The sequence below is a fragment of the Coregonus lavaretus genome, assembly GCF_964263955.1.
Source record: "Coregonus lavaretus genome assembly, chromosome: 1".
NCBI lineage: Eukaryota > Metazoa > Chordata > Actinopteri > Salmoniformes > Salmonidae > Coregonus > Coregonus lavaretus.
Window position 1 is genome coordinate 31,321,266 of NC_139988.1, and position 22,323 is coordinate 31,343,588.

General features: G+C 43.9%; 1 protein-coding gene across 1 annotated transcript in view; it reads left to right on the plus strand.

Moving 5' to 3' along the window:
• LOC311134784 (1-phosphatidylinositol 4,5-bisphosphate phosphodiesterase epsilon-1-like) overlaps positions 1–22,323 on the plus strand; it is a gene marked incomplete at both ends in the record, with an annotated part of 49,739 nt that overhangs the window by 14,105 nt on the left and 13,311 nt on the right. The window contains 19 exons of the mRNA XM_084168569.1: positions 5,827–6,121; positions 6,484–6,803; positions 13,253–13,398; positions 13,485–13,740; positions 14,265–14,485; positions 14,823–15,549; positions 15,748–15,930; positions 16,067–16,302; positions 16,462–16,584; positions 16,862–16,998; positions 17,306–17,544; positions 17,709–17,770; positions 17,913–18,078; positions 18,380–18,487; positions 19,044–19,160; positions 19,451–19,609; positions 21,246–21,381; positions 21,537–21,578; positions 21,959–22,083. Of these exons, the coding sequence (XP_084024695.1) occupies positions 5,827–6,121; positions 6,484–6,803; positions 13,253–13,398; positions 13,485–13,740; positions 14,265–14,485; positions 14,823–15,549; positions 15,748–15,930; positions 16,067–16,302; positions 16,462–16,584; positions 16,862–16,998; positions 17,306–17,544; positions 17,709–17,770; positions 17,913–18,078; positions 18,380–18,487; positions 19,044–19,160; positions 19,451–19,609; positions 21,246–21,381; positions 21,537–21,578; positions 21,959–22,083 (3,798 nt within the window). The remainder of the gene's footprint in view (positions 1–5,826; positions 6,122–6,483; positions 6,804–13,252; positions 13,399–13,484; positions 13,741–14,264; positions 14,486–14,822; positions 15,550–15,747; positions 15,931–16,066; positions 16,303–16,461; positions 16,585–16,861; positions 16,999–17,305; positions 17,545–17,708; positions 17,771–17,912; positions 18,079–18,379; positions 18,488–19,043; positions 19,161–19,450; positions 19,610–21,245; positions 21,382–21,536; positions 21,579–21,958; positions 22,084–22,323) is intronic.

Here is a 22,323-nt window from a genome sequence, read left to right on the forward strand (position 1 = left end):
TGATTGATTGACTATAGACAATTGAGATGCACCCTATGATCATGTTCAAATCGACCAAAATCCTGAGCTTTGAGTGAGAATGACCAGATTTTACCATACAACCATTTGACAAATGAGGTCCATTGATGGCCATTCTCCCAACGTCTGTGGAGGCCTCTGATCCAGCCCAGCGCATGCTGGGTCATATTCATTAGGGCAAAACGTTTTGATTTTTTAAAATACGGAAAACAAAAATAAGCTGTTCTTATTGGGGGCTGATAAACAACCAGAAATAACAATTGATTTTCTGGTTCAAAGCTAAACTTAGATATGTTATTTCGGTTGTCGAGTCTATTAGACCATGGCCATTTCAAGCTTATCTTTCTAAAAAATAAAAGGTTATTTCAGAATATTTAGGCAAATTAGCTGGCTAAGTTTTTGAACCCACTTTGTAGTATACCCCTCAGGTATAGTCCCTCCCTGTTTTTGTCAGTTTTCTTCCGTTTGGTGCCTAATGCACATGACCCAGAGTTTGATGAAGCATGTGGCTGTGGAGCCGGTGGAGCTGTGCAGGTATCAGACTGTCTAAACATGGCTGATTGATCCTTGATAAGGATGGAGGCCGGGCCAGGCCAGTCCAGGCAAGGGGATGTACACGTCCTGGAAAACAAAATATTTAGTCAGTACTGACGCTCTCCAGACCTGAGATGCATGCCATAGAGAGTGCTGGAGGAAAGAGTAAGTCACTTGAGCATTCAGATGATACAGTCGGTAGGCTAAACTAAATGATGCACAGCCTGGTCTCAAATCTGTTTGTGCTGTCTTGCCAACTCCTATGGTCGTTGGTCACTGGCAAGACAGCGCAGACAGAACTGGGAGTCTGGGACGAGGCTAGCAAAAATGTGCTAACTGTGTCAAAGGTAGACTGGAAATAGGACATCATCATACAGTGTTTCCCCTATATTCATTGCTCACCGCTGCTAAATTGTTGCCAACGCTGCATAAAATATGATGCAATTTTTTAAATATATATATTATTATATTGACTAAATGAATAGTCGTTTGCGCAAAGACTGGAAGTCTATGGGAACAGCTAGCATGTAATTGCGCTAATGCTAGTAGTAATGCACCCCACCCTTGCCACCACTGCTGAAAAGAATCCTAGGGGAAACACTGTCATCATACATAATTGGCTGGGGCAACCTCCGGGTTACAGAAATCAACAACAACACAGTTCAAATCTGTCAAGACTGATGCTATTGACTCTTACCAATGTAGCCATGTCTCAAGGGAGGGCACATATTTGTTTTATGTCTGTAAGCAAGAAGACACCCTGCTGTGTATGATATCTGCACATAGGTATAGAAGTATGGAGTATGGAAGAATCAAATCAAATCAAATCAAATTGTATTGGCCACATGCGCCGAATACAACAGGTGCAGACATTACAGTGAAATGCTTACTTACAGCCCTTAACCAACAGTGCATTTATTTTTAACAAAAAAGTTTTAAAAAACAACAACAAAAAAAGTGTTGAGAAAAAAAGAGCAGAAGTAAAATAAAATAACAGTAGGGAGGCTATATATACAGGGGGGTACCGGTGCAGAGTCAATGTGCGGGGGCACCGGCTAGTTGAGGTAGTTGAAGTAATATGTACATGTGGGTAGAGTTAAAGTGACTATGCATAAATAATTAACAGAGTAGCAACAGCGTAAAAGGATGGGGTGGGGGGGGGGGCAGTGCAAATAGTCTGGGTAGCCATGATTAGCTGTTCAGGAGTCTTATGGCTTGGGGGTAGAAGCTGTTGAGAAGTCTTTTGGACCTAGACTTGGCACTCCGGTACCGCTTGCCGTGCGGTAGCAGAGAGAACAGTCTATGACTAGGGTGGCTGGAGTCTTTGACAATTTTGAGGGCCTTCCTCTGACACCGCCTGGTATAGAGGTCCTGGATGGCAGGAAGCTTGGCCCCAGTGATGTACTGGGCCGTATGCACTACCCTCTGTAGTGCCTTGCGGTCGGAGGCCAAGCAGTTGCCATACCAGGTGGTGATGCAACCAGTCAGGATGCTCTCGATGGTGCAGCTGTATAATTTTTTGAGGATCTGAGGACCCATGCCAAATCTTTTCAGTCTCCTGAGGGGGAATAGGCTTTGTCGTGCCCTCTTCACGACTGTCTTGGTGTGTTTGGACCATGATAGTTCGTTGGTGATGTGGACACCAAGGAACTTGAAGCTCTCAACCTGTTCCACTACAGCCCCGTCGATGAGAATGGGGGCGTGCTCAGTCCTCTTTTTTTTCCTGTAGTCCACAATCATCTCCTTTGTCTTGGTCACGTTGAGGGAGAGGTTGTTATCCTGGCACCACACGGCCAGGTCTCTGACCTCCTCCCTATAGGCTGTCTCATCGTTGTCGGTGATCAGGCCTACCACTGTTGTGACGTCGGCAAACTTAATGATGGTGTTGGATTCGTGCCTGGCCATGCAATCATGGGTGAACAGGGAGTACAGGAGGGGACTGAGCACGCACCCCTGAGGGGCCCCCGTGTTGAGGATCAGTGTGGCAGATGTGTTGTTACCTACCCTTACCACCTGGGGGTGGCCCGTCAGGAAGTCCAGGATCCAGTTGCAGAGGGAGGTGTTTAGTCTCAGGATCCTTAGCTTAGTGATGAGCTTTGAGGGCACTATGGTGTTGAATGCTGAGCTGTAGTCAATGAATAGCATTCTCACGTAGGTGTTCCTCTTGTCCAGGTGGGAAAGGGCAGTGTGGAGTGCAATAGAGATTGCATCATCTGTGGATCTGTTGGGGTGGTATGCAAATTGGAGTGGGTCTAGGGTTTCTGGGATAATGCTGTTGATGTGAGCCATGACCAGCCTTTCAAAGCACTTCATGGCTACAGACATCAGTGCTACGGGTCGGTAGTCATTTAGGCAGGTTATCTTAGAGTCCTTGGGCACGGGGACTATGGTGGTCTGCTTGAAACAAGTTGGTATTACAGACTCAGTCAGGGACATGTTGAAAATGTCAGTGAAGACACTTGCCAGTTGGTCAGCACATGCTCGGAGTACACGTCCTGGTAATCCGTCTGGCCCTGCGGCCTTGTGAATGTTGACCTGCTTAAAAGTCTTACTCACATCGGCTATGAAGAGCGTGATCACATAGTCATCCGGAACAGCTGGTGCTCTCATGCATACTTCAGTGTTGCTTGCCTCGAAGCGAGCATAGAAGTGGTTTAGCTCGTCTGGAAGTCTTGTGTCACTGGGCAGCTCGCGGCTGTGCTTCCCTTTGTAGTCTGTAATAGTTTTCAAGCCCTACCACATCCGACGAGCATCAGAGCCAGTGTAGTACGATTCAATCTTAGTCCTGTATTGACTCTTTGCCTGTTTGATGGTTCATCGGAGGGCATAGCGGGATTTCTTATAAGCGTCCGGGTTAGAGTCCCGCTCCTTGAAAGCGGCAGCTCTACCCTTTAGCTCAGTGCGGATGTTTCCTGTAATCCATGGCTTCTGGTTGGGGTATGTACGTACGGTCACTGTGGGGACAACATCATCGATGCACTTATTGATGAAGCCAGTAACTGATGTGGTGTACTCCTCAATGCTATCTGAAGAATCCCGGAACATGTTCCAGTCTGTGCTAGCAAAACAGTCCTGTAGCTTAGCATCTGCGTCATCTGAAGAATGAACAAACGCGTGTGTGTGTGTCTGGTGCATGCATGCGTCTGTTCATTAGTGTGTTCATTCATGTGTTGAAGAGAATAATATAATTTATGACTATGAGTTCCATACCCTTTAAAGGAACCGAAGGAGGATAAAGTGCTGTGAGGATGATGTGAATATAATTTCTGAATATTCGACTCCAGGGAGTAAATATTTGGTTTAGCTAAAGCACAATGTCTGTTAGGCTCTGCCAGCTGGATCCGCACCCCTGTCTCCTCTCTCTCTCCTCTCTCCCCATACTGACTAACAGCCAAAAGGGGCTGGGGAGGGGTGGTGGTGAGGTGCGGGCTGTATGTCCTGGGCAGGGGGGTGGTCCTACGGAGGGTTGGTGGAGGGTGGGGGCTAGTGGTCCTGAGGAGGGGTGGTGATGGTGGTGGTAGGGGGTTGCTCCCTTTCTCCTCTCTCTCTCCCAATACTGGATAACAGACACAGTTGGGGAGGGGCTGTGGTGGTGGGGGCCTTCCATGGGTGTTACTTTCCTGGGCACCAATCCTAACTCCTGACCTTCCTCTCATCTTTCCCCATACTGGCTAACAGCCACAGGGGGTAGAAGTCATGGGGAGGGGTGGTGGTGGTTTACAGACAGAACATCTCAAAGATCCCAAAGTTCAGATCCTTATCAAACAAGAAAGAACATCAAAAAACCAAATTCCCAGGTTCAGAGGGTTTAGATAAGCAAAAAGTTGTGATGGGTTCGCACTCAAAAAGATGTCGCATAAAGATGACTTCATTCACAATTTTTTAGAGGAGCAGAGGGTTTACCTACAGCCAGTGGTGTAAAGTACTTAAGTAAAAATACTTTAAAGTACTACTTAATCTGTACTTTACTTTACTATTTATATTTTTGACAACTTTTACTTCACTACATTCCAAAATAAATAATGTACTTAATACTCATTACATTTTTAATGATTAGCAGGACAGGAAAATGGTCCAATTCACACACTTATCAAGAGAACATCTCTGGTGTGTGCCCCTGGCTATCCGTAAATAAATAATACATATACAAATTGTGCCGTCTGGTTTGCTTAATGTAAGGAATTAGAAATTATTCATACTTTTACTTTTACTTTTGATACTTAAGTATATTTTTAAACAAATACTTTTAGACTTTTACTCAAATAGTATTTTACTGGGTGACTTTCACATTTACTTAAGTCATTTTCTATTAAGGTATCTTTACTTTTACTGAAGTATGAGAATTGGGTACTTTTTCCACCATCTATGCACGTTCAAGTTTTCGTTTTTTTTTTGTCTTATTTCTTGTTTGTTTCACAATAAAAAATATTTTGCATCTTCAAAGTGGTAGGCATGTGTGTAAATCAAATGATGCAAACCCACCAAAAATCCATTTTAATTTCAGGTTGTAAGGCAACAAAATAGGAAAAATGCCAAGGGGGGTGAATAATTTCGCAAGCCACTGTATGTACATGTAGGTAGGGGTAAAGTGACTATGCATAGAGTAGCAGCAGTGTAAAAAGGGGGGGTCAATTCAAATAGTCCGGGTAGCCATTTTATTAACTGTTCAGCAGTTTTATGGTTTTGGGGTAGAAGCTGTTAAGGAGCCTTTTGGACCTAGACTTGGCACTCCGGTCCCGTTTGCAGTACAGTAGCAGAGAGAACAGTCTATGACTAGGGTGGCTGGCGTCTTTAACAATTTTTAGGGCCTTCCTCTGACACCGCCTGGTATAGAGGTCCTGGATGGCAGGAAACTCTGTCCCAGTGATGTACTGGCTGGGCCGTACGCACTACCTTCTGTAGTGCCTTGTGGTCGGATGCCGAACAGTTGCCAAACCAGGCGGTGATGCAACCAGTCAGGATGCTCTTTATGGTGCAGCTGTAGAACTGTTTGAGGATCTGAGGACCCCTTCCAAATCTTTTCAGTCTCCTGAGGGGGAATAGGCACACACACACAGTGTTATAATAGCACCTTTTATGAGAAAGGCTACTGTATGCCTTTTATGGGTGTGATTAGGTGATGACATGCCTGGATTGTGTTCAGTAGGGAGAAAAGGTTTTAACATTTAGGGACTACTACCTGAACTTGTCCAATGAGAACAAAGATAATTGTTTTCCGTAGCAAAACATTTTGCCTTACTGAACACGACTCTGTATCTTCCTCTGTCTTCGCAGGCATGCCATGCTCTGAGTGCTGAAGTAAGGGTGGCCAGATCAGGAGAGCTACTCCTGTCTTCCAGGAAGCTGCTAACGTCTGCCGAGAGGAGGGATCTGTGTCGTAGGAGGGCCACATTGCCATGGCCGGGAGGGGGAGGGGTGTCTAGCTACCGAGCAACCCTACAGAGGACTGACGTTTCTGCCTACATTTCAGGAACCCTCCTGGAAGTGGTTCTGTCCATCGGTAACAGGGGAGACAACGACTCTCCTCCCTGTATCACCACAAGTCCCTTGGGCTGGGCTGTCCTGAAAGGTCCCAAAAACCAATATGAATCTTATGAAATTCAAGTTGATTACGTATTGAATCAACTCAGCTTACATAATAAATCATATGAAATGTATATTAATCAAATGTGGTTAAAATACTACCTGTCTTATCAGAGAGTAGGATAGAACTATAACCATTTTGCTTAAACTTATCTGATCCATCCAGTTCTACATGAAGTGTCTATGAGTAGGGGCTAGGGGACAAGTTGGAATTCAGAAACAATCTACAGTATTTTCCTCCCGTCTTAACTCCCTCTTGACTCACCCTCCCCTCCCTCATCCTTCCTCCTTCACCCTTCTCCCTTCTCCCTCCCTCTCCTTATTCCCTATTTCCTCCCTCCCCCTCAGAGCGCCAGCTGCACTCCCCGATGGCGGGGTCCAGCGTGGTGCCGGCAGCTCCGCTGACGGAGGTCAACAAGGAGCTGTCTGACCTCCGTCCCCTGGTCAGTTTCCCGGAGGAGATGGCCTACGTCCTCATGGAGCAGGAGCTGCATCTCTACAGCCGGATCTTACCCCTGGACTACCTCTGTTTCCTCACCCTCGACCTGGGGGGCCCTGATCAGCCACATCCCCAGGGGCAGACACACCAACCTGTACAACCCCATCTTATGGCTGGCTGCAGACGGCCCCACAATGCTGTAGAGGACCTGGTCACAAGATTCAATGAGGTGAGAGAGACATAATCCAGCAAAACGGTGCATTAAAACTTAAATCAGATGTACCTAGCTCGGTGGAGACCCTAGGAACCTCAAGAGTTCACCAATCCTGTGAACGGGTTAGGCAACTCAGAAAAAGCCAACTTTCAATCTTAGCTTCTTAACCAGCTCATCTATATGTTTTTTAAATGTCAAATCCATATCAATCCAAATGCCTAAGTACAGTATTTATATGTGGGAACACATTTGATTGGAGAACCATCTAATGAGTGAACATGTACAGTGGGGAAAAAAGTATTTAGTCAGCCACCAATTGTGCAAGTTCTCCCACTTAAGAGAGGCCTGTAATTTTCATCATAGATAAACGTCAACTATGACAGACAAAATGAGAAAAAATAATCCAGAAAATCACATTGTAGGATTTTTAATGAATTTATTTGCAAATTATGGTGGAAAATAAGTATTTGGTCAATAAGAAAAGTTTCTCAATACTTTGTTATATACCCTTTGTTGGCAATGACACAGGTCAAACGTTTTCTGTAAGTCTTCACAAGGTTCCAAATTAGTGGGCATTGTTGTTCACTAATTTACTCCAAGTAGGGAAAGGATGGTGGGGTTGAAAAGTAATATAGGGGAGTATATATGTAAAAAATAGAAAAAAACATGGGGGATTGGAAGTGATGCAGACAATTACATTGATAGAAGATACAATCTATCTGCAATATTAAGCTGATCCATTCCCAAAGAATAAAAATATAAAAAATAACAAGAAAAAAAAATTATGAAAAAAAAAAAAAGAAAAAAGGCTTCACAAGGTTTTCACACACTGTTGCTGGTATTTTGGCCCATTCCTCCATGTAGATCTCCTCTAGAGCAGTGATGTTTTGGGGCTGTCGCTGGGCAACACGGACTTTCAACTCCCTCCAAAGATTTTCTATGGGGTTGAGATCTGGAGACTGGCTAGGCCACTCCAGGACCTTGAAATGCTTCTTACGAAGCCACTCCTTCGTTGCCCGGGCGGTGTGTTTGGGATCATTGTCATGCTGAAAAACCCAGCCACGTTTCATCTTCAATGCCCTTGCTGATGGAAGGAGGTTTTCACTCAAAATCTCACGATACATGGCCCCATTCATTCTTTCCTTTACACGGATCAGTCGTCCTGGTCCCTTTGCAGAAAAACAGCCCCAAAGCATGATGTTTCCACCCCCATGCTTCACAGTAGGTATGGTGTTCTTTAGATGCAACTCAGCATTCTTTGTCCTCCAAACACGACGAGTTGAGTTTTTACCAAAAAGTTATATTTTGGTTTCATCTGACCATATGACATTCTCCCAATCCTCTTCTGGATCATCCAAATGCACTCCAGCAAACTTCAGACGGGCCTGGACATGTACTAGCTTAAGCAGGGGGACACGTCTGGCACTGCAGGATTTGAGTCCCTAGCGGCGTAGTGTGTTACTGATGGTAGGCTTTGTTACTTTGGTCCCAGCTCTCTGCAGGTCATTCACTAGGTCCCCCCGTGTGGTTCTGGGATTTTTGCTCACCGTTCTTGTGATCATTTTGACCCCACGGGGTGAGATCTTGCGTGGAGCCCCAGATCGAGGGAGATTATCAGTGGTCTTGTATGTCTTCCATTTCCTAATAATTGCTCCCACAGTTGATTTCTTCAAACCAAGCTGCTTACCTATTGCAGATTCAGTCTTCCCAGCCTGGTGCAGGTCTACAATTTTGTTTCTGGTGTCCTTTGACAGCTCTTTGGTCTTGGCCATAGTGGAGTTTGGAGTGTGACTGTTTGAGGTTGTGGACAGGTGTCTTTTATACTGATAACAAGTTCAAACAGGTGCCGTTAATACAGGTAACGAGTGGAGGACAGAGGAGCCTCTTAAAGAAGAAGTTACAGGTCTGTGAGAGCCAGAAATCTTGCTTGTTTGTAGGTGACCAAATATTTATTTTCCACCATAATTTGCAAATAAATTCATAAAAAATCCTACAATGTGATTTTCTGGAGAAAAAAAATGTCAATTTGTCTGTCATAGTTGATGTGTACCTATGATGAAAATTACAGGCCTCTCTCATCTTTTTAAGTGGGAGAACTTGCACAATTGGTGGCTGACTAAATACTTTTTTCCCCCACTGTAGTTCATCTGAAACATTCTTACGAGAGTGCAAAAACTAAATGTATTTAGTTTTGCCTTTATTAAGCACAAGTTTTAAATCACCAAGGGATTCCTGCATAGCTATAAAATCTGACTGTAGTTTTGATCAACAGTCGGGGCAATAATATACATAATTGTATCATCCGTATATAGATGGAGTTTACAATTTTTTTACAGATTGACCAATGGATTTGATATAAGTAGTGAAGAGAACAGGTCCCAAAATCGACCCTGTGGTACGACCCCTGTGGTACTTCAAGAAATTCAGACTTAACCCCATCAATCACGATGGCCTGAGATCATAATGAAACCATGAACAGGCGTCAGAGCTCAGGCCTATCGAGGACAACATATTCAATAAAATAGCATGATCAACAGTATCAAAAGCTTTTGACAGGTCCACAAACAAAGCAGCACATTTCATTTTAGTGTTTAAAGCATTGACAAGATCATTAACAACTAAAGTGGTTGCTGTAATAGTGCTATACCCAGGCCTAAACGTTGATTGGTTTACATTCAAAATACATTTCTCAGAAGAAAAAAAAGAGCAAAGTTGTACATTTACCAAGGATTCAAGAATCTTGGCTAGACAAGGAAGCCTTGAAATGGTGTGATATTTATCAAGATCACTACTATCCCCGCCCTTATGGAGTGGCAGCACAAGAGCTGATTTCCATGCTTTTGGAATATTTCCTGATAGCAACGATAAATAAAAAATGTGGGTTATTGAGCCAACAATGATGGGCGCTGCACACTTAAGCAGACCAGGATCCAATTGGTCGGCCCCTGTGGATTTCTTGTTGTCTATTGCTAGCAAAGCATCCAGGATTTCTTTTTCTGTAAATAACCTAAAAGAAAAGCTTTGATTATCATTTCTCTGATCATTCAGCAAGTTTCCCCTATCAGCATTCCAGTCCAGCCCATTATCATTGTGAATAGGCTTAGAAGTTCTTTCAAGGAGATAGCCCGCCAAAAGAAAATGGTGATTAAATGCATCAATAATGGCATTTTTTCTCATAATGAGGCCAGTGTCTGAATGAATTTGTTGTAACAGAGAGGAGGAAATAGAACCCTTCAGGGATTTGACAGTTTTCTAGAATTTTGCCAGGTTCTCATTACAATCCGAAAGAGCGGTTACATAATAATCAGATTTAGCCTTTCTGATTTGTCTTACACAATGATTCCTCAGTTGCTTAAAAGCTTGGCAGTCCATGCCTAAGACTGTGTTCCTGGCCTTGACCCAAGCATCATCTATTTTTTGAATGACTTCTGATAATTCCAGAGTGAACCAGGCAATCGATCTACCTTTAACCCTTCATTTTTTGAAGGGAGTATGATTATCCACAATAGTATTGAAAACATCTGCAAAAAGTCTCAAAGCTAAATCAGATTCAGGGATAGCTGAAATACAATCAATGTCATTAAAATAAAGATAATGTAAAAAAGCCTGTTCACTGAAGTTTTTCAAATTTGTCTTTGTGATGACACAATACTTACATTTTTTCTAACAACTGGGCAATGGTCACTAATGTCTTGGGTGAAGACACCAGTAGAAACATATTTCTCTGGTGTATTCGTTAAAATAAGATCAATCAGAGTTGACTTTCAAGGATCTTTATGGTTGGGCCGTGTAGGTCACCAGCTGGGTTAGGTTTAGATCATTACACATATATTTTAGATTGTCTGAAGCCTGCATTTCCCAATCATAATTTAGGTCACCCAGGATAATAACTTCTGATTTAATAAAAGAAGACAACAAACTAGGCTTTGTATACTAGCGTGCAACAGCCCAACCCTCTATGTGATTTGAAAACCAAGGGGGTATTCAAGTTTATGGAATTCACATTTGAACTAAAAGTACTGGGTGAACAGACCATAGTGGGCTTCTCTTTTGAGCTAACAGTAGCAGATCTACGAGTGGAGTTCAAACGAATTGGTGCAAGATTACAAATGGCAGTATAGACAACAATACGACGATAACGCTTAGAAAGGATGGGAGGTATTACCTGAGCAGGGCTTGGTCTGCCTCTGAGTCAATATCTTAACGCGGCCTTAACGCGACTTAACGTTTGGTGAGATTGGTTGTCCTATGGTTATTTAGCATGAAACCTTTACACAGCTTCTGGGAATGGCGCAGGATACCCAGCTAGCATATAACATTCTGAGAACCATATGTTTCTTAGGTGGGAATTTCAGTACTTCAGCATAACGTTTCCTCCACGTTTCCTCATGGTTCTATTTAAAGTAATGTGCTCAAATTGTTCTGAGAACATTAAGAAACAACATTCTTCTGTGGGAATTTCAGTACTTCAGCATAACATTTTCTGCAGGTTTCCTCATGTATCTATTTAACGTCATGTTCTCAGAACATTAAGAAAACTATCCATAAAAACCACAAGAAAACATTAGTAATGTTCAAAGAACTTTCTAAGAATATTATTTAGAAACATATACATTCCGTTCTCTCTATCCTCTATCTTACTATGTGTGTTCAGGTGTGTTGGCCGCGCCCACTAATTTGCCACACCTGATCTTAATGAGTGCTTGTTTCCATTGAAATCGGGTCTGTTTGAATAGACTAAAATGGACAGCTTTGTATGAGTTTTAAAAAACATGCTAGCGCCATCCTGGTTGCGCAGTGGACTAATTCCATGGATAGAGAACAGAAGATCATACATTCGAATCTCACTGATGCCATGCCACAATAAAAAAGAAATATCTTTGCATGATTCATGCCTAAGCAAATGAATTTCCATGTGTCCTATCTGTGCTTGGAGTTCAAAACAGTTAACCCAAACTAAGCTAGTAGTGTTATTAAAAGTCTTATTGAAACATGTTCTCAGAACATTATTTAATTACCGTCAAAAAACCTATCATAAACCGTTCTCAGAATGTTAATAAAACCTCCCAGGAAGACTTTCAGGGAACCATAGTAAAATGTTCTCAGAACCTCCCTTCAACCTACAAATGTACATTCCCAGAACAGGCAAAATGTTCACTTCCATTCTAAGAACGTTTCAGGAAACTTATGTCTTCATTCCCAGAACCAATGGGAAACCAAAAACGTACATTCCAACAAATTCCAGGGAACCAAATGTGCTAGCTGGGAACTAAGCTGCTATGTGTCTCAACATGGGGCATTGTTGGTCCACCTCTAGAGTAACTGTGCTTGAGACCAGGGGCCTCATTTATAAACCGTGCATACGTACAACATTTCCCCAAAAATTTGAATGCGCCAGTTTTCACGCAAAAGTTGGCATTTGTACAAATTTTACTTGAAGTGAAAATGTGCTCACATCCCCGCAAACTTTAGACCATGCTTACGCACATCTGCTAGTGGTTGAAATATTGTATTGCAAGCTGGTGAGTAAGTATTATGTGCATGATATGGATATGATGAAAAGCTTATTCATAAAAAACGAAAAACAGGAAAACATATTAACAAGAATGCAACCATTAGTGAGAAGAGCGAAAATCAATGTGTTTTATTTTTAGAATCTAAAATAATTAGACATAGGAATCTTTTTCCTACTTATTTTATTTTCATAATCATTGCAGAACACACTTTGCCTCCAGAACAGCCTGAATTCTTGTGAGCATGGATTCCACAAGTCGGAAATGTTCCACAGGGATGTTGGTCCATGCTGACGCGATGGCATAATGCAGTTTCTGCAGATTGGATGGCGGTACACCACCACCACCAGCCTGTACCGTTGACACCAGGCAGGATGGGTCCATGGACTCATGCTGCTTACGTCAAATCCTGACCCTGCCATCAGCATCATGCAACAGGAACCGGGATTTTGTCGGACCAGTCAATGTTTTTCCACTCCTTAATTGTCCAGTGTTGATGATCGCGTGCCCACTGGAGCTGCTTCTTCTTGTTTTTAGCTGATAGGAGTGGAACCTGGTGTGGTCGTCTGCTGCAATAGCCCCATCCGTGACAATGATCAACGATACTTGGACCTAGTAGCCTAGTAAATAGATAGGCTATATGTATTTCAAGTTTTGCAATATCATAGGCAGCGCTGTTTATAATACTGGTATACAGTTGAAATTAACAGCTGATATTTTACATTGAAGTAGGCTTATGTATGTACAGTGTGTGCACAGACGTTTCATAAATGGCGCATACAGAAATTGAGTGTGAAATTTATGCAACGGTTTTAAATGAGGCCCCTGAAGACTTGTGTTGGCTTCCAGAGCTAATGCCTTTAGCTCAATAGGCTAACTCAGTCCTGTTACACAAAGGTAACCCAGGATTCGCACCCAGTTAGTAACACTTACAGTTACTGTATTTTCCAGGTGAGTTCCTGGGTGACGTGGATGATTATGACGGCCGGTTCTATGGAGGAGAAGAGAGAGGTGTTCTCATGTCTGGTCCATGTGGCCAGGTGCTGTTGGAACATGGGAAACTATAACACCGTCATGGAGTTCCTGGCTGGACTCAGGTAGAAGCAAGGATAGAACCAATTATTCAAGGGAACACTCAGCATCTCCCTATTCACACTCAGCATCTCCCCATCCTACCCTTCAGGTCTCGCAAGGTGCTTAAGATGTGGCAGTTCATGGACCAGTCAAACATCGAGACCATGCGTGCCCTGAAGGATGCCATGGCGCACCACGAGACGTCTGCAGAGTACAGGAAGGTGGTCTCACGTGCCCTCCACATCCCGGGCTGCAGGGTAGTGCCCTTCTGTGGGGTCTTTCTGAGAGAGCTAGGGGAGGCCCTGGATGGAGCAGCTAGCCTGATCAGCCTCAGACCACGCCTCAGCTCACAGGACTCTGTGGAGGTGAGGAATTATAAATGTTTTGCCTGGTCCCAGATCTGTTTGGGGGGTGTGACAATGGCCAAAGGAGTTAGCAAGACAGTACAAACATATACTATAATATAAAGTAATGTAGAACAAAAACACATGAGAAATTGAAAGTAAGCTATAAAGCTGTCCACACCACCCTCTGTAGCGCCATGTAATCAAGGGCTGTGCAGTTTCCATACCAAGCAGTGATGCAGCCAGTCAAGATACTCTTGATGGTGCAGCTGTAGAACTTTCTGAGGATTTGAGGGCCCATGCCAAATCTTTTCAACCTCCTGAGGGGGAAGAGGCGCTGTCACGCCTTCTTCACAACTGTTTGCGTGTGTGTGGACCATTTAAATCCTTAGTGAGTTCTGTCCAAATATAAAGTGCATTATACCTTTTTCTTATCAAAGTCCATCCCTTCAGGCCAAAAGTGAATCTCCACACAACCCGACTCATCATAAATATACTTTAGTATCTGTTCCCATCTTAAACACCACCAAGTCTTCTTTCCATAGTTTCTCTCTGACTACAATGGACAGGACAACTTCCTGCAACGGGCGGGGCCAGATGGGCTCAACCAACCAGAGAAGGAAGCAACCGTCAATAACATCCTACAGACCATCCGTAGCTGCAACCGCAGTATGGAGTCTGAGGATGGGGAGGAGTCTGGAGGGGCTGGTGACGGGAGCATCCCTGGTTCACGTAAAAATTCCTTAATGGACGGCTTCCGCAACCAGTAAGTGTTCACAATGGATGCACCTAACTTTAAGCTACTTTTTAGTGGCTTGTGCAGGATTTTGGCTTTGATTGTGTCAATAAAATCTGGAAACACTGGTACCACAACACCATACGATATCTTGATCTGCTATCTGATACAAGCTAGGTGAAGTTGGCTCTCCATTTCAATATTTAATTGTGTTAAATATAATTGTCAATAAATTATAATTTGTTTTGTGTTTTGCATCTTTAGAAATATTTGTGTTGGTGTCTCATTGTATATAATCTGCATTCATTTTAAAGTTTTATGGGGTAATTTTCCTCTCCTGAAAACCCTCTTCTCTGCAATTGGTCAGGTTCACCGTGGGCGATCTCTCCGACTCCGTGGGTGACCCATCTGACCTATCACAGGGCAAAGACCCAGACCTCCAGGGTACTGGTGAGAGGACTCAGAAGGCCTTTGCCCACGGTACGGAGCTCATCCCCTGGTACATCCTTTCCCTCCACCCCCACGTTCACCACTTCCTCCAGCAGGGCGCTACCGTGATCCACTACGACCAGGACTCCCACCTCACCGCCCGCTGCCTGCTCAGACTCCAACCTGACAATTGTGTCCTCACCTGGGCCAAGCTCCACAGTGGCGGTGGGGGCCTCCCTGGTTCTAGCCCTGGCTCTGACTGCTCCAAGCTTCGGAGCCCCACCGGGTCAGGGGCTGGTGGTCAGACCCTCCCCCACTGCAGGCCTCAGTACTGTGGGCAGTCCATACTGAAAGGCCTGGCGGATGGATTCCTGGATCTCTCCGTGGCTAAAGCTGTCTTCATGGGCCATCCAGGGGCTGACATTCAGGCGGTATGCCTGCAGAACAAGCTCTCATGTGGGCTGAGCCTGGAGGAGTGTGGGGTGACTCTGCTCTATGGACTCCATACGACAGACAACAGGTTATTACACTTTGTGGCACCAAGAAACACAGCTAGGATGGTGTATGCTGGGCTGCAGGCCCTGTTAGCTGCTCACAGGAGGATGAGGAGGTTCCCTGACCAAAGGCTGCAGTGGCTCCGGAGGAAGTACATCAACCTCTATCAGGTGAGGGACTGTGATGTAGTGAAGGAGTCAAGTTACTAAACCTCGGGTCAGAGTCAAGTCCCAAGTCCATAGTGTTCCAGTCCGAGTCCGAGTCACTACAGGTAGAGTCTGAATGGTGTCACCAGTCATGAAAATCATGACTTGAGTGAGTCTGAGTCCTGGACTCGAGCACTTCAACACTGTTCCTCTGTCTTCCAGGAGGATGGCAGGTATGAGGGTCCGACACTAGCCCAGGCCATCGAGCTGTTTGGAGGCAGGAGATGGAGTGTGGGTGCTGGTAGCATGGAGAAGTCTGGCGCTCAAAAGAACAGCCATCTCACTGTGACCTCCAATCAGAAGACTGGTAACTCCAATAAAAAGAAAAAGAAGGCTGTGACTAGGGTGAGGAAACATATTTGCAGTAGAGATTTATTCAACTCCTGCACAAATTCCTGGCGCTGGGTTGGAAGAGCATGTCGAGTCAGTTTCAATAAAATAACTAAATTGGGCGTGTGTGTGTGTGTGCACGTGGTGACAGGGGGACAGTGGGGATGCCACAGATGATGAGATGGTGTCACAGAAGGTGAAGAGTGGTTGGGATATCTTAGTGCGGAGTGCACCGGACCCAACAGACAACATGGACCAAGACCAAGATGACAACAGCTCCTATGGTTTCCCTGGGCCTCTCTCCCCCTCCAGCAGTAGATCCATGGTCATTAGCACATCTTCCTCCTCCATCTCATCCTCAGCCTCCAATCAGAAGGCTCAACCGGGGTAAGATGCTACAAAGCATGGTATATTCTTCAGTGTGTGTGTGTGTGTGTGTGTGTGTGTATATACTTCATGTTTCATTCATTTGTGTGTGATGATGTTTGTGCTGGAATTCAGTACACATATCTTTTAATGTGTATTTTTATTGGCTTCTCGCTTCAGTAATAGGCCCAATCAGACACTACCTAGCCGCGGTAAGAGCCAATCAAAGAGCTTCCAGAACCTCATGGTATCAGATGACACCATGAGTTTTACTGAGTTTATTGAACTCTTTAAGTCCTTCAGGTAATCTGCTCTAACTCCACATGTATCTATCTATGCTGTATGTTGTGTAATAGATTAACTGTTGTTGAAGGTACATTCCTTAAGATTTTCCCAGTGTATTTCCCAGTGTAAAATGTAGCCAGTATTTAATCAATGGCAGATTGTGGATTTCCAGATAGGGCTTGCAGTAGTGTGTTTGATTTGCACACTAGCATGACCTAGAAAGATGACTACAATTGATTGATCTACAATTGAGTGAATTGGGGCCTAAATATTTTGTTCCCATGTTGGTGTGTAGTATCCGGAGTCGTAAGGACCTGAAGGATGTGTTTGATGCCCATGCTGTGCCCTGTGGTCACTCTGCCTCTGAGCCTGCTCCTCTCTACACTCACCTCAGCATCGACGACACAGTCACAGAACTGCAGCCAGACCTGGGTGAGTTACCTGCCAATTTGGGGTCAATTCCATTTAGATTCTATAGGAGTAATGTAGCCTGGTCCCAGATCTGTATGTGTTGTATAGCAATGCTTGGCTTGGTACGGTCCACTGGCGTTGGTGAGAAAAGCACAAACAGATCTGGAATCAGGCTAGAAATAACAGTCTTCAAACTACAAACTTACAGGAAGCTCAGAAAATGTGCAGTGTGAAAAGCCCTTAAGTGCCCTAACATAAACTCAGCAACTCATACTTGTTTTGTGAAGTGAAGTTTATAAATCTTTATTTGTATTTTCCCCCATACTAGACCTTCTGACACGTAACAGCCTAGACCTTGGCCTTTCCATCCGGATCAAGCGACACATGTCAGACAATCAGAAGCATATTTCAGATGCCATAGCTGCAGCCAGCATTGTGACCAACAGTACTGGCGTGGAGAGTGTCTCGCTGGGAGCTCTGGGCATGACCATCATGCACCTCAATGACTTCCTGGTCAACTGTCAGGGAGAGAACCACTCGCATGATGAAGTCCTAAGAATCATCCAGGTGTGTGTGTCTGTGTCTGTCTGTCATTGTTAGTGTCTGTGTGTGTGTGTGTGTGTGTGTGTGTGTGTGTGTGTTTGTGTGTGTGTGTGTTTACTTTCTACTTTGTGCTTTGTCAGACAATCTTCCACTGAATTAGTGTAAGAGACATGTGTTGTGTATTCCAGAAATTTGAACCGTCTGCCAGTTTGCGTCAGATTGGCTGGATGTCTTTTGAGGGATTTGCACGGTCAGTATTTTTAGTAAGCGTTTGTGATCCCTGCGGGAATTGAACCCATGACCCTGACGTTACTAGCACCATGCTCTTACCAACTTCGCCAAAAAGGACCTCAATTCAGAAATGACCTAGGTTTGCTTTACCCTGCTATAAGGTATCTGATGGACAAGGACAACTCTGCTTCCAAACTGGAGGAGTCTCAGCTGAATGTGTTAGAGCTCCAGTACCCTCTGTCTTACTACTACATCGCTACATCACACAACACCTACCTGACCTCCCACCAACTCAAGGGAGAGTCATCTGTGGAGCTGTACAGCCAGGTGAGAATCAGAACACTGGTATTACCATGATGGGGATCATATTCCATGTAATATTATTTACTCAAACCAATTGAGTGTACAGCAATACAGCTGTTGTGCTGATACACTGTCAGTGAAAAGCCTTTATTGTAGCGAATCTGGGGGGAAGCACTACCAGGACTTGAACCTGAGTCCTTGTGTCTGTCAGTACAACACCAATTACATCAAGAGATCCAAACCTTCTTGAGCCAAGCCATAGAGGTCTCTAGGGATGGTGCTAAGGTCACTACATTATTGTTTGTTTGGTTTCTTGTTGTCTCAGGTGCTCCTGCAGGGATGCAGGAGTGTTGAACTGGACTGTTGGGATGGAGACGATGGCATGCCAATCATCTATCATGGACACACACTCACCACCCGCATACCCTTCAAGGTGTGTTGAGTTGAGTGGAATTGAGCTGAGTTGAATTGGGCTGGGTTGGGTTGGGTAAATTGAGTTGAGTTGATCTGGGTTGAGTTCAGTTGGGTTGGGTTGCCAAGAGTGTGCAAAGCTGTCATCAAGGCAAAGGGTGGCTATTTGAAGAATCTCAAATATATAATATATTTTGATTTGTTTAACACTTATTTGGTTACTAAATGATTCCATATGTGTTATTTCATAGTTTTGATGTCTTCACTATTATTCTACAATGTAGAAAATAGTAAAAATAAAGAAACTTTTGACTGGTAGTGTACATAGACCAGTTTTGGAGAGGTGCAGGGTGCCACACTGGGCACCGTTGTTGTGGGGGGTTAAGTGCCTTGCTCAAGGGCACAACAGCATCTAGGATTTGATACCGGCAACCCTTCGGTTGTCAGCTCACTTCCCGCCAGATTTTTCCTGTCAGAACCGGGATTCAAACTGGCAACCATCCAGTTGCTGGCTCGTCTCTCTAACCGCTAGGCTACCTGCCACACATGTAATCCAATTCCTCCTCCCATTCCTGCAGGATGTGGTGGAAGCAGTGAACCGATCTGCCTTCGTGACCTCTGACCTGCCTGTGATGCTGTCCATAGAGAATCACTGCTCCCTGCCGCAGCAACGCAAGATGGCCAACATCTTCAAGGTGAGTAGGCTTACTTACTATTCTGTCCAGTTCATTGTTGAAATGTTGAGATGTGAAATGGGCTCTTACATGCTTGTTGGTGCTTTACTCAAGAAAGTATATATTCAGCCGGCAGATCAAACAAATTAAGGTTAGGGTTAGAGGGGGTGAGGTTAGGGTAAGGTTAGGCATAGAGTTAGTGAACCGGAACATATACATTGCCTTTAATAAGTCAATCATAATTGATCTGTCTTCCCTTAGAAAAACACATTAGAACTCTGATGGTGTGTTTGTGTGTTGTCCTTCAACAGACTGTGTTTGGGGATAAGCTGGTGACAAAGTTCCTGTTCGAGAGTGATTTCTCAGATGACCCGCTGTTGCCGTCACCATGGCAACTGAGGGGGAAAATCCTCCTCAAGAACAAGAAGCTGAAAGCTCACCAGACGCCGGTGGACATCCTCAAACAGAAAGCAAGGACACTGACAATGAACTCACTAACCAAATGTTTTCTTAACAGTTATTGATCCAGTCCTTTATCTTCGGAAAGTATTCAGACCCCTTGACTTTTTCCACATTTTGTTACATTACAGCCTTATTCTTAAATGGATTAAATATTTTATTTTCCTCAGCAATCTACACACAATACCCCATAATGACAAAGCGATAACAGGTTTTTATACATTTGTGCAAATGTATTACAAATAAATAACTTAAATACCTTATTTACATAAGTATTCAGACCCTTTGCTTTGAGACTCGAAATTGAGCTCAGGTGAATCCTGTTTCCATTGATCATCCTTGAGATGTTTCTGTCCACCTGTGGTAAAGTCCACCTGTGGTAAATTCAATTGATTGGACATGATTTGTAAAGGTACACACCTGTCAATATAAGGTCTCACAGTTGACAATGCATGTCAGAGCAAAAACCAAGCCATGAGGTCAAATTAATTGTCCGTAGAGCTCAGAGACAGGATTGTGTTGAGGCACAGCTCTGGGGAAGGGTACCAAAAAATTTATTCAGCATCGAAGGTCTCCAAAAACACAATGGCCGCCATCATTCTTAAATGGAAGAAGTTTGGAACCACCAAGACTCTTCCTAGGGCTGGCCGCCCGGCCAAACTGAGCAATCGGGGGAGAAGGGCCTTAGTTAGGGAGGTGACCAAGAACCTGATGGTCACTCGGACAGAGTTCTAGAGTTCCTCTGTGGAGATGGGAGAACCTTCCAGAAGGACAACCATCTCTGCAGCACTCCACCAATCAGGCCTTTATGGTAGAGTGGCCAGACGGAAGCCACTCCTCAGTAAAAAGGCACATGACAGCCCGGTTGGAGTTTGCCAAAAGGCATCTAAAGACTCTCAGACCATGAGAAACAAGATTCCCTGGTCTGATGAAACCAAGATTGAACTCTTTGGCCTGAATGCCAAGTGTCACGTCATGGTGTGGGAATGTTTTTCAGCGGTAGGGACTGGGAGACTAGTCAGGATCGAGGCAAAGATGAACGGAGCAAATACCGAGAGATCCTTGACGAAAGCCTGCTCCAGAGCGCTCAGGACCTCAAATTGGGGCGAAGGTTCACCTTCCAACATAACAACGACCCTAAGCACACAGCCAAGACAACGCAGGAGTGGCTTCGGGACAAGTCTCTGAATGTCCTTGACTTGAACCTGATCGAACATATCTGGAGAGACCTGAAAATATCTGTGCAGCAACGCTCCCCATCCAACCTGACAGAGCTTGAGAGGATCTGCAGAGAGGAATGGGAGAAACTCCCCAAATACAGGTGTGCCAAGCTTGTAGCGTCATACCCAAGAAGACTCGAGGCTGTAATCGCTGACAAAGGTCAGGATATTTCAGATTTTTATTTTCTATACATTTCCTAAAAACCAGTTTTTGCTTTGTTATTATGGGGTATCGTGTGTAGATTGATGATGGGAAAAAAAACATATATAGAATTTAAGAATAAGGCTGTAACGTAAAAAAATCAAGAGGTCTGAATACTTTCCAAATGCACTGTAATGTGCTATACTGTATGTACCTAAATTGATGGTACACTGATACGTAATTAGAATGAACTAAGATTGTCCTAAATAACTCTTCCTGATACAGGCTCACCAGTTGGCCCAGATGCATGCTCAGGCCAGTAGTGTGATGCCTCCTCCCTTCCCAACCATCAACAATGAGGAAGAAGAGGAAGAAGAGTATGAGGATGAATACGACTATGAGTACGAATCACTATCTGATGGTATGATCACACCACCAATACCATCCCAGTGAATGCCAGTTTATAGTCAAGCCATTTCGTCGTAACACTCTCATAATACCCTCAAACAGCAATACTGTTGATCATCCCAATTCTTCTACTCATCCTCTGACCCCCTACTCACTCTTCCTCTGTAGCTGACGTCCTGACTTTATCTCCTGCTTCTTATATCCCAGAAGGTAATACAAGTATTCAAATGAATCACTTAAGATTTTCTAAACCCACAGCATGCTTGTTGTCCTGTTGCTGAATAGATCTGTGCTCTGTTTGTGCAGTGCTCTAGTACACTGGCTGTGTGACTGTGTCCATTGCACAAGGGGGTTGTGATATTCAAAAGCTTATTTTCTACTAAATGAGTATACACTGATACTCAATTTGATTACCAAGTGGGTCAAAAACAACGAGATTGCTTGAAAGCCAATCGTTTTTTGGCCAAATGTTTGAATGTTATAGTTATTTGTCACTGAAAACATCAAATTAGATTATACTGAATGAGTGTGTGTTTTTGTTTAGACTGCAATAATGATGTATTTGGCTGGGAATGTCTACGTTGATACAGATAATATCCTGGAGGATAGACCGGAGGGAAAGTCTTCGTCAGGGGAGAAGTTACAGAATGAACACTGTGACGAAGTCCCCAAGAAGATGAAGAAATGCGAGAGTGCTACTCACAATAAAGGAAAGGTGAGTTTGTCCTCCATATCCATTTGGTGGCAGTGGTGGGATCCAGTAAACGTAGTAATAAAAAAGCTAATTAACCAGTTTGTCCTGTAATGTTTGATTAATCACAGCATGAGACATGGGGTTAAACATTTTAAAATAAATATTCAACATGTATGGATATTGCTGGTATTTGTCTGAAAGAGTTTTGTCTCTTTTGTATTTTTTTACACACACACACAAACACACACACACAAACACACA